The 12,606-nt window shown below is 43.9% G+C and overlaps 1 protein-coding gene across 1 annotated transcript in view; it reads left to right on the forward strand.

Annotated features, from left to right (window-relative positions):
• The window catches only part of RPRD1B (regulation of nuclear pre-mRNA domain containing 1B), a 140,346-nt gene that overhangs the window by 78,379 nt on the left and 49,361 nt on the right, over nucleotides 1-12,606 (forward strand). The window contains exons 3-4 of the mRNA XM_077459046.1: nucleotides 869-1,005; nucleotides 5,163-5,216. Of these exons, the coding sequence (XP_077315172.1) occupies nucleotides 869-1,005; nucleotides 5,163-5,216 (191 nt within the window). The remainder of the gene's footprint in view (nucleotides 1-868; nucleotides 1,006-5,162; nucleotides 5,217-12,606) is intronic.

Consider the following 12,606-nt stretch of genomic DNA (forward strand, 5'->3'; position numbering starts at 1 on the left):
ATGGAAGTGATTTCAGGAGCCCAGGCGCTGAAGGAGACAGATTACGAGGGACCCCCTAGCAACAGGCATTGTTAATATTAATATATTTTTTTTTTTTTGGGGGGGTGGAACGCCACTTTAAAGTTTGTGTGGCAGAAAATCCTTACTCATGTTTGTGTGGACTTTGAGGCGCTTGATCAGGACCAGTACTGTGTGTTTCTAAGAGCCTGGTGGCTAGCTTAAAGGTCAACTCTACAAGTAAGAGTAAAAAATTGCGTATGGAGAACAAAATAAACAGCCAACAGGTCACTAGACATACAGTGCAGAATGAAAATGGAAAACAAAAGTGTGCCGCTAAGTGAGCAAGAGAATAGCGTGTGAACCTGGGAAGGTAAAATAGGCAATACAAAATTGAATGTGAATAAAACCAAAACATAAAAGTCCAAAGTGAATAATAAACATCTATGGAAGGTCCATTCGAGTTCTAAGTAAAATGAAAGGTCTTTCTTGGATGAATCTTGAAAATACAGTCAAAATGGTAAAGTGTTCACACTTGCCAGATTCGATGGACACCCTTGCCATATAGCAAGTGGGTCAAACAGGCACTCTCTAGGGATTTACCTCAAACAGGAATTCCCATCACTGGAAAAAACTGTAAGAACAAAAACAACAAAACATACAATGACAGTTTGGGGGTGGGACTTTGGGGATGTGTGACATCACTGTGGGAAAATGTGATATCTTAGTCTGTTTTAATGCCTCAATCAAAATTTGATACAAAACACACATCGTGATAATCTAAATGTATCCTTAACACTTTCTTTATTCTCTACATTTTGCTGCCATTTCCATTAATAAAACCTCACTTGGTTTCTCTCTGTCGTTTTAGTGAAGCAGATGACGGTTGCCGGAAACCATTGGAGAGATTGCTACACATCTGGCAAGAGCGTAGTGTCTACACCGCCGACTTCGTCCAGCAGCTCAGACTGGCAATGGATGATGATGACAGCCCCAGGGAACCTCCAGGTACTCCGCCCCCGAGGAACCCTGTGTGACAGTGGTCTTGCTCACTTTACTTGACACATGGATGTGAGCGGCACTTCTTCTTGAGGAGCACGTCTTATTAATCCCTCCTCATTCACAGGTGCCCGCTCCACATTCATTTTTACCCTTATACATTTTTGCATTGTTTTAAGTGTGTGTAAATAGTAATCCCCGGGTAGCTAATTTGTGAAGTAGGTAGGACAAGTGTGTCATTTACGCTGGCCATACATTATTCAATTTCCTTTAGCTTCACCTTCAACTATATAATGCGCTGGTTAAAATAACAAGTCCAGCTGGTAATTCTGATCAAAGGAAACCCATCTTCTGTCATTAGACGCTGCAGCTCTCTTTAATCCAATGGGTAGTTGATTTAATACTGTTTATTAAAACAAATAATAAAAGCTTTCCATAGTTGCACTCACGTTTAGAGGCATGTGGTAATCATGTTCTCTTCTCCTGGATGGCCCCTGTAAAATGTGCCATTGGACCAAACACATCCAACCTCCCAGAACCGGATGGCAGCTCAGAAAGCCACCCGACATCCCCTCTAATAATGCACTGCGGACCACGCATGCGCCCAGACCAGCCGGCATTGCTCTGCGATGATCACATCTTCTACTGGGGAGAGAGCCGATGGAGACCGGTACCTCAGCTCATAAGATTGCTATGATGACGCGTTTCAGAGGCGTGGCTTCCCTTATCAAGTCACACCCATACCTGACATATATGGCTATTTATCGGGAGTTATGTCCCCTCCCATTCATCCCATCTTAAAGGGGTCATACCAACAGGAAAAAGACATGCAAAAAGCTGCAAACAGGACTAGTGGCAGCCTTATCCCAGATACAATATTAAAAACCATTGCATGCCGAGAGAAGGCTTTGCGAATAGAAAACATTATATATTAAACATCTAATAAATTAATTTCAAAACCATGTATACCATATATATTTAATCATATAAATTTATAAAAATTCTAAATAAAGTAAATTTAATAGAAATATAAAATAAAAAAGAATAAAATAACATAAATAAGTGATAAAGGTAGAAAGGTAGGTACCTCATATTTGTCTCCTCATAACTCTTAACGATCGCCAACACTAAAGGGGATAACTTGTGTCGACTCATCTGAACATTTTATACACAAAAGGAAGGTGGGGGAAGTGTGAAAGATCAGGAAAAAGCATGAGAGGACATGATATATACCTGCCCCAACCCTTCCCTGTGCAATAGAAGTGGGATCCTATATAGAGGAGGTATTTCTTGTATATCTAGGTACGCACAAAATGCCTAGATGGCTGATAGAAATACAACCCCAGTTTTATTAACATGATTACCACATGTCTTTTCTGCTTTTAAATGTTAGTGCAACTATGGAAAGCGCCCGAAAAACGCCCAACAAGCAAAATTCAATTCATTTCAATGGCACCTGTTCACATCTGAGTGTTTTGTCACCTAAAGAAAAATGTCTGACATGCCTTAAGCTAAAAAAGAGCTTCTTTGGGGCAGATTACAAGCATTTTTCTCATTTTGTTACATTGATGACCTATACAAAATCGCGGTGCAAAAAAGTGGCAAAATCGCATAAACACGACTTTGAAGCGCTCAGGTGTGAATGCAGCCTTAATAAACAGTATTACACTAGGGCGGCCATATGCCTCTTTCCTTTCTTTATTGCCAGGGCCTGCCTGATTCCATACAAATTGAGAGACTTTAGGTTTGACCTTCATATTATATGGATTTGGTAAATTAAGAGGAAAATTGTACAAGAAAATGTGAATAATGTATGGCCAGCCTTTCAGTTGCATGTTATGAGGTAGTTTGTGGTGATAGAAAATGATGGAGTATGAGTTTTTTTTTAAATACTTCTATGTACCGTAGTTTAAAGTGGCGTTCCACCCACTTTTACTTTTATCTTTATCTTAAAAGAATGACAACCCGACCACCATTAGATTTTTGGATATTTTTTTTCCTTGCTTTTTATGAAGTACCTTGCGTACTTTCGCCACGGCCCAGTGCGTCACGTTCACTCTCCCCCCGTTGCCTTCTGGGACTTTTGTCTGTCCCAGTAGACGACAGGGCCATTCAGTAAGCGTCTTGCGACTCGCGCATGCACAGTAGGAAACTGGCAGTGAAGCCTGAAGGCTCCACTGCCGGTTTCCCTTAGTTGGAATGGGGGCGCCTGCATCCGATCCGATGGACGGATCAGCCTCGGGGGGGGGGGGGGGGGGGCGCGACATCGTGGGCTTCCTGGACAGATAAGTGTCCTTTTTTTTTTTTTTTTTTTTTAAAGTCTGCAGCTACAGTGTTTGTAGACATGGATGGCTGAGTTTGGGGTGGAGCAACTTGACTGGCCTGCACAGAGTCCTGATGTCAACCTGATTTGAACACCTTTGGGATAAATTAAAGGGGAGACTGCGAGCCAGGCCTTCTGGTCCACATCAGTGCCTGACCTCATTATGCTCTTCTGGAAGAATGGTCAAACATTCCCATAGACACTCTCCTAAACCTTGTGGACGGCCTTCCCAGAAGAGTAGAAACTGTTATAGCTGCAAAGGGTGGGCCAACTCAATATTAAACCCTAAGAACTAAGACAGGGATGACATTAAAGATCATGTGCGTGAAGGCAGGCGCCACAATACTTTTGGAAATATAGTGTACTAAGGTTCGTTTATTGTGGTTGGGTCCAAGGCATCTCTATTCCTTTATGTGGGGTTCTGGTGTAGAAAGTCCATACAAGGTTAGCCGTCATGAAGAAAACTATGCTGAACTCCATTACTTCATTGTGCATTTACTAGTGATGCAATATCATTTGAAGTTACATAGTAGGTGAGGTCCCAACGATACACAAGTCCATTAAGTCCAACCTGTGTGTGTGATTATATGTCATTGATTGATTGTGGATTCAATAATGCTTAGCAGAGGCCCTATAGATTGTCTCGGTTTAGTGTGTCGGATTGTCAGATGGAGTCCTATAATGACTTTTGCAGTACAGATCTAAGGCATTGCTCGTCTCTCAGACTCCAAGATTCAGCAGTGGTAATGGAAACATTGGTTTGTAAAAGTGCTGTAATGATCGTGATCTTCACGAGTCTCATGAAAAAGGTCCCTGGTCTCTATGTCCTTTAACAGTCTCTAGTCTCCAACCACAACATATTCACTAGGATTGCACCGATACCGGTTTTATATCAATGAGTACCAACACTTTGCGCCGATGATAGAAAATCATGGCCGCTGGAGGTGCTCACAGGGCTAGAGGAGACGTTCCTGGACCCTGTGGGTATAGGGCAAAAGTGATATCAGCTTGAGCGCGGACCGCCTTTATATCTCCTCCAGCCCTGGCAGCACCTCCAGCGGCCGTGATTTGCAATCATCGGCGGGAGTAGGACACCTATGTAGATTTTGCATTTGGCCAGATACGTACTTTGAGTTCTAACATTTTTAATAAACTGGCCACTAGATGGTGCTTTTCCCTTTTTACACACACAGGAGCGGTGGGAAAAATCACGGCACATTCCTGTTTAAATCTTATGAGATTCTTTGCAGCGTGGTTTGCGCCTGTTCATTTTGTATTAACGCAAATCACACCGCAGAGTATCTGTTTCGGTATCGGCATTCACGCAAATGCTTGGTATCGGTGCATCCCTAATATTTACAGTCTCTGACCAGCTCCTGTATTATAGCTGCCAACTCGTAGACCTTGTCCACACAAGGCCTATAAATGCGTACCCCAATGCGAGGGCCGTGTTTACGTACACAGGGATTCACAGGTGTTTTGTACATCCCCGTGCAAGCAATCCCATTGATGTCAATTGGGACGCAGCGGCTGCACAGACACGGCCGCTGCTCCCAGTATAACATCTGTGTAGATGCCATTGCACAGCCCTTGCACAGCCCTGAGCTCAGACAATGTAAGGTCAGGCACACCCACCCACATGGAATCCATATTGGGAGCAGCAGCAATTTCTATGCAACCGCTACCTCCCAGTCGAAATCAATGAAATTGCCAGCACAAGAATGCACGGAACTCCTGTGCATACCCATTACACATTGATATGTCCTCTGTGAATGAGGCTTTTCCGTCTTTTAGAGCATTTTATATACTGATCATTATACACAGTCCCTTTGTTTTTTATCAGGAGCTGCAGCAGAGAACATCTATACCGCCAAAGTTGACTGCCACTGGTCTAAAGGTATGATTTACAGAAACTCCCACCTACTAAAGCTAGTCTGTTTTGATGCCCCTGTGGATTCTATGTTTGGTTCATAACAGGAATGTTACTAGATATCCAATAACATTGTTTGCAGTATGGATAATGGATTTAAAGTGACACTAAAGCTTCGGTTTAAAAAAATAAAAAATGACAAACTTCATACTTACCTCCACTGCGCAGCTCATTTTGCACAGAGTGGCCCCGAACATCCTCTTCTGGTGTCCCTCGTTGGCTCTTCCCCAGCATTACATAATCCCTTGGTAGAAGTGCTTTCTCGGGGGGGGGGGGGGGGGGTTACCTTGCGACATCCATAGAAGCCAAATTTATGACTCGGTCCCACCTTGCGGGTCATTGGATTTGATTGACGGCAACGGGAGCCAGTGGCTGCGCCGCTATCAATCCATCCAATCAGGACCCGAGACACCGGCTTTTGCTGATGTGCTCGTCCCTGGGACGTGATAGAGGGGGTACAGGTAAGTAAAACAGGGGCTCGGGGGGCTGCAGCATTACAGGAGGGTTTTCACCTTGATGCATAGAATGCATCGAGGTGAAAAACCTTGAAGGTTTACAACCCATTTAAAAGTAAGTGCTTACATTTTACACAATTGATGTTAACCAGGTGGGTAGTGTTGCTGATAGTGATGAGAATTTAGTGGCAAAATCCTGTGCAATAACAAAAGCTACATTTTAGTAGCATCTAGTAGCAAGTTTTAAAGTGGTTGTAAGCCTTCCGTTTTTTTCACCTTAATGCATCCTATGCATTAAGGTGAAAAAACATCTGATAGTTACAGGCCCCCAGCCCCCCCAGTTTACTTACCTGAGCCCTCGAAAGTCCCGTGTCAAGAACACGCTGGCTTCTCGGCTCTTCATTGCATAGATTGATAGCAGCACAGCCATTGGCTCGCACTCCTGTCAATCAAATCCAAATGACTGGGGGGGGGGCGGGAGCGAGACATACACTCTGTCTATAGATGCAGAGTGTTTGAGACGGGAGCGTGCCTGCAAGGTAACCCCCTCAGGAGAGACCTTCTGCGGGAAGGAGTCAAGAGAGCCGCCATGGGACCCCAGAACAGGATGATCGGGGCCACTCTGTGCCAAACGAGCTGGGGGTAAGTAGAACATATTTGTTATTTTAAAAAAAAATTACCTTTACAACCCCTTTAAATGGACCATGCTATGGGAGATTGATGGATAAGCATACTTGGGTGATTTCTTGGGTAACATTAGAGTTTATCTTTAAAGTGTCTCAAAACCCACATCATAAATAACCATCAATACATGTATTACACAATGTTCATACTCTCTCTGCACTGTAAGAATCGTTTTCTGTCATCTGCAAAAAAAAAAAAAAAACCTGGTTGATCCTGCTGTTTTCAATCTGCCCTTTCTGTTCAAGTCCCCAGTTCAGCTAGGAATTTTGTAGCTCTGGTGGCAACTCCTGCACATGTTCAGTCGTCAGTGAGTTTCTATGCTGAGCATTTCCTCCTTATCACATTTGAGCAGCTCGTGTGACTATAGAGTCACATATTTGGGAGTATATGACAGTCCTCTCCCTCCCCACACCTCCATGCCCACTAACCAGCTAAACACAATGGGGGCGGGTTATTACATGTAAATTAATTTAGGCTTCACCTCCCTCTTTTTCTAAGACACAGCATGGAGGGGTGTGACACAATTTGTGATTGGCTGAAATCTGCCCACACCATGTTATTGCCAAAAAATAATAAATATTTGATTTAAAATATATATTTGTATGCCAATTTAAAAACAGTTTTTTGATATTCTTTTTTTTACTCTGTTCCAAATGCAGTTTTTTTTTTGAACATGTGACCAGCAGCAGAGGACTAGAAGCTCCTCCTGCTTATGTTTCCCTACAGACAGTCTGGGGAAGAGCTGGGTTATGTGACAGCTGTATATCCATTAGGAAAAAGGTACATAGATTTTTAGATTTTTTAATTCATTTTTTTCATTTTATTTAACCACTTGCCGCCCGCCCTATAGGCAATTGACGGCGGCAAAGTGGTTTCATAATCCTGACCGGACGTCATATGACGTGATCAGGATTATGAGCCGCTGTGCACCCCCGGGGGCGCGCATCGCGGCGATCATTGTTGTGGGGTGTCAGTCTGACACCCGGCAACTACGATCTCGGTAAAGAGTCTCCGACGGAGACTCTTTACCATGTGATCAGCCGTGTCCAATCACGGCTGATCACAGTGTAAATGGGAAGAGCTGGTGATCGGCTTTCCCTCACTCGCGTCTGTCAGACGCGAGTAGAGGAGAGCCGATCGGCTGCTCCTCTGACAGGGGGGTCTGTGCTGATCGATTATCAGCACAGCCCCCCCGAGGATGCCCACACTGGACCACCAGGGACGCCACCAGACCACCAGGGAAAAGGTAATAAAGGTCATAATCCTCCCTAGACCACCAGGGATGCCAGTCAGCACAATGGGTGCCAATCAGTGCCCATAATGGATGCCTGTGCCGCCTGAGTGCCCACCTGTGCCGCCTGAGTGCCCACCTGTGCCGCCTGAGTGCCCACCTGTGCCGCCTGAGTGCCCACCTGTGCCGCCTGAGTGCCCACCTGTGCCGCCTATCCATGCCCACCTGTGCCGCCTATCCATGCCCACCTGTGCCGCCTATCCATGCCCACCTGTGCCGCCTATCCATGCCAGCTATCAGTGCCAATTTGTGCCACCTATCGGTGTCCGTCCGTGTCGCCCATCCGTGTCGCCCATCCGTGCCACATTGGTGCCCATCAGTGCCGCCTTATCAGTGCCCATCAGTGAAGGAGAAAACGTACTTATTTACAAAGTTTTGAAACTGAAACAAAAAAAACTATTTATTTTTTCAAAATTTTCGGTATTTTTTTATTTGTAGCGCAAAAAATAAAAACCGTAGAGGTGATCAAATACCACCAAAAGAAAGCTCTATTTGTGGGGAAAAAATGATAAAAATTTCATTTGGGTACAGTGTAGCATGACCGCGCAATTGTCATTCAAAGTGCGACAGCGCTGAAAGCTCAAAATTGGTCTGGGCAGGAAGGTGTTTAAGTGCCCGGTATTGAAGTGGTTAATTACAGTGCCATCATCCACATACAGAAATAGAAGGGACAATGTACATTAAATGGTGTTTTTTAATATCACTTTAGCAAACCTCTCCCATCTTAAACAGTTCCACTTGATTTCAGATAAGTGATCACCTAAAGCCTATCAGTATTTTGCTTGGGGATACTATAGCTAAAGTCATTACAAAAATCCTGTATTGCACCAATTATACTTTGTACTGTGCCATTTTGCAGAACATGTAGCATATAATGTAGTACAAATCCCCAATAAGTATTACCATAAAATAGCGGTTCCCTTTGCTAATCCCTTCAATATGGAGCGAAAGAGAACCTGTCCACTGTTGCAGATTATTAAAGAAGTTCCCCAATTTCATTTTTGTCTTTTTTGTTTTGCTCGCTATCATCGTCTTTTAAAAGTCATCCTCCTCTCCTGAGAATGCCAGCTATTGAATAGCATTGTGTTTTAGTACATTTTATCTGACATGAAGTATTCGAGGAATTCCTTTGTGTATTTAATAAGTAATCCTAGCATTGTGTGTTTTGATTCTCTTTATGACTTGCTGATCCCAAATACATGAATTAAATAACTGTCTGAATAGGAGGTCGGATAGGCTCCAAGCATGGCGGCCTCCAGGGAGCTGGGAGCAAATCTTACACATCTGATCCTCCTTTTGTGCTTTTTTGATAAAAGCTTAAGGATATTTAACACAAATGCAATGGGTTCTACTTGCGCTAATCGCTTGACATTTTGTTAGAAACCAGAACCATATGTGGGCTTGTTTCAGTATTTTACAACATAATATACAATAAAGTGACATTTCTGAGCTCCCAGTATATTGACCAGGTTATAGATTTATTTTTTATTTTTTATTTTTTATTTTTTTATATATATATATATAAAACATCCAATGCCGGTAATTAATGTTGCAGCAATCTTTAGAAGGCTAACTTTGAAGACTAACATGAACTTATCCAACTAGATGCTGAAACTCTACAATGCTGATACCAGACAAGTGAAGGGGGACAATAGCTGTACCTTTTATTGATTTATCAAAACACATTTTCTTTTCTCAGCTTATTTTTTCATTGACATTTTCATATGTTTAAAAAAGGCTTATAAACCTTATTCCAATACCTTCACATACGGCATTCCAGGGTTAAAGTAGCTCTTAACCAGTAACTAAAATCCCATACGTGTTTAGATATTAAGATGTATAGCAGGGCGGTATCTTGCCAGGATACAGGTCTAATAAACAGCCAGTTCACTAATGAGTCAGGTGGGCTTTAAGTAATCACCAGACCAAGGCTCTAGGCTCCCAGTTGGAGACGACTCCACCCTGCAGACAGGAGGTCTGGGCATGGGAGTCGGTAGGGCTTCACCTAGGAGAGAGAGGTGGGAGCCAGTGTAGCATGTGGCTATTTGCTGTACGCACGGAGGTGCTGAGTGTCCGATCTGTGGGAGAAAGACTAAGGCCCTAAAGTGTAAGGCCTGAGCTGAGCTGCATTTACAAGCCAGGAGGGCTGAAAATCGTTTACTTTGGTAACAGGTCTGAAATACTCAATACCCGTGTGAGGGAATCTTCTGTGTTTGTTTTGAGCTTTCTTTTTTAAATAAAAAGTGGGCAAAACCAGCCCTTAAATGGATAAAAGCAACTGGTGGAGTCTTTAAAACGCTACACTTGGAGTGGACCCCTGACAGTTGGTGGAGAATGCGGGCCCTTGGAAACAACATGCCCCCCACTTCACTGCACCATAGACAGTGCACTTGGCTCCATGGGGGCTTTTTATACTGCATCCGCTTTTAGGCCTCTGCACCTCAGTAACAGGTCTCCTTGCACCAGCATTTCTAGGGGCAACAGCAGCCCTCCTAGACTTCGCAGACTCTCGGATATCCCAGCCCTCTTTGTGGAAATAGTGAGCCACCTTTTCATAGGAGCCCCACCATCCAGATGACTTTTCTTGGGCATCCCAGCCCTCTTTGTGGGAGCAGTGAGCAACCGCCCCATAGCAGCCCCACCATCCAGGCGACACTTCATCTCTGGTTGCCATGGGAGACCGCCCTCTCCCAGCTAAACAATTTTCAGCCCTCCTGGCTTGTAAATGCAGCTCTCCAGCTCAGGCCTTACACTTTGGTGCCTTGGTCTGTCTCCCACAGACCGGATGCTCAGCGCCTCCATGCTTACAGCAAGTAGCCTCGTGATGCACTGGCTCCCACCTCTCTCTCCTAGGTGAAGCCCTACTGACTCCCATGCCCAGACCTTCTGTCTGCAGGGTGGAATCGTCTCCAACTGGGAGCCTAGAGCCTTGGTCTGGTGAATACTTATGGCCCAGAACACAGCTGACTCATTAGTGAACTGACTGTTTATTAGATAGTCCTGGATCCTGGCAAGGTAACACCCTGCTACATATGTTAATCTATTTTTTTTTTCAGTCTCATGCCCCCTAAGGCAGGACTCGACAAAACCCGGGCGCCAGGTCGCATTTGCGACTAGAATTAGCGAACTGGCGCCTGGGGCAGCACAGCTGGGGGTATGCTGTCTCCGCAGACCCCCCCCCCGGCGCGATCGCGTTGGGCCGCGCCGCCGGCGGCCGGTAATTTAGCCCCCGGCTTTGAGGCCTTCTACGATCCTATGGTTCCTTCTGGAATCTGGCGCCCTCTTGTGGTGGCCGTTGGAATTACAACCAGCAATACTAATGGATGCAATGCTAATTTTCCCTGCCTGCCAGCCTATCTTCCTTCCCTTTACTCAGAACCCCTAAAAATTATATATATATTTTATTCTAACACCCTAAAGAATAAAATGGTGGTCGTTGCAATACTGTCTGTCACACCGTATTTGCACAGCGGACTTACAAGCGCACTTTTTTGGGGAAAATGTATTTAATAAAAAAAAAAAAAAAGACAACAGTAAAGTTAGCCCAATTTTTTTTTATATTGTGAAAGATAATGTTGCGTCGAGGAAATCGATACCAAACATGTCATGCTTCAAAATTGCGCCCGCTCATGGAATGACGACAAACTTTTACCCTTCAAAATCTCCATAGACGACATTTAAAAAATTCTACAGGTTGCACTTTTTAAGTTGCAGAGGAGGTCTGGGGCTAGAATTATTGCTCTCACTCTACCGATCGCAGCGATACCTCACATGTGTGATTTGAACACCGCTTTCATATATGCGTTCGCTTCTGCATGCAAGCTTGGCGGGACAGGGCGTTTTTAAAATATTTTTTTTTATTTTAACTTTTATTTTTATTTTTTTCACTGTTCTTTTAAAAAAAAAAAAAAAAATGTGTGTCACTTTTATTCCTATTACAAGGAATGTAAAAATCCCTTGTAATAGAAAAAAGCATGACAGGTCCTCTTGTATATGAGATCCGGGGGGTCAGAGAGACCTCACATCTCATATTTACACTAAAATGCAATTTAAAAAAAATTTGTCATTTGAAAAAAATAAACAAAATGTCCCTCTAAGAGCTATGGGCAATGACTTGGAGACAGGTGAGGGGCTTGGGGCTATCTTCCCCTCACTCGTCTCCATGTCAGGCCAGGGAAAGGTCCAGATCGCCGTCACGGACCTGGCTCCTAACTTTTTTAGCTGGCTCCTAGATTCCAAGCAAATTTGTCAACCCCTGCCCTAAGGCGTTTAGGAGCTGTAATTGGCATAGGTGTTTTTAAGCTCCAAATAAAAAAAAACGACTAGCTTTACAGCACATTTTTTTAAAACGCCCGTAGGCATGGAGGCCTAAAGGATACTGAAACCTCTGACTGAACCCTGTGTACCAAAAATAGTGTTTCCTAAATGTCATGCACCGCTAACCCAACCTTTGCAATGTCAAAGGCCAAATGTACATCTAAGCATTGCTTGAAGAAAAACTCATCAACGCACAGATCAATAACAACAGTGGCACAGCTGAAAAGCCAAGTTCAGGCTGTCATTTGCATACAGAGTGTTCCTTATGCCCCGTATACATGAGCAGATTTTCCATCGGGAAATACTTGGATGGTTCTGCTCAAGCTTGGCTTGCATACACATGGTGACACAAAAGTTCTCCGGACTTTCGACGGTCAAGAACGCAGTGACGTACAACACTACGACAAGCAGAGAAAATGAAGATTAATGCTTCCGAGCATGCGTTGAATTGTTTCCGAGCATGCATAGGAATTTAGCGCGTTGGAATTTGTACAGACAATCGAAATTTCCGATCAGAACTTTTTCCGACCGAAAAATTGAGAACCTGCTCTCAATCTTTTGCTGGCCGATATTCCGCCAGCAAAAGTTTGATGGAGCATACACACAATCG

This window comes from Lithobates pipiens, unplaced genomic scaffold, assembly GCF_037356315.1.
Source record: "Lithobates pipiens isolate NorthernLeopardFrog02 unplaced genomic scaffold, aLitPip1_a1.2 Scaffold_28, whole genome shotgun sequence".
NCBI lineage: Eukaryota > Metazoa > Chordata > Amphibia > Anura > Ranidae > Lithobates > Lithobates pipiens.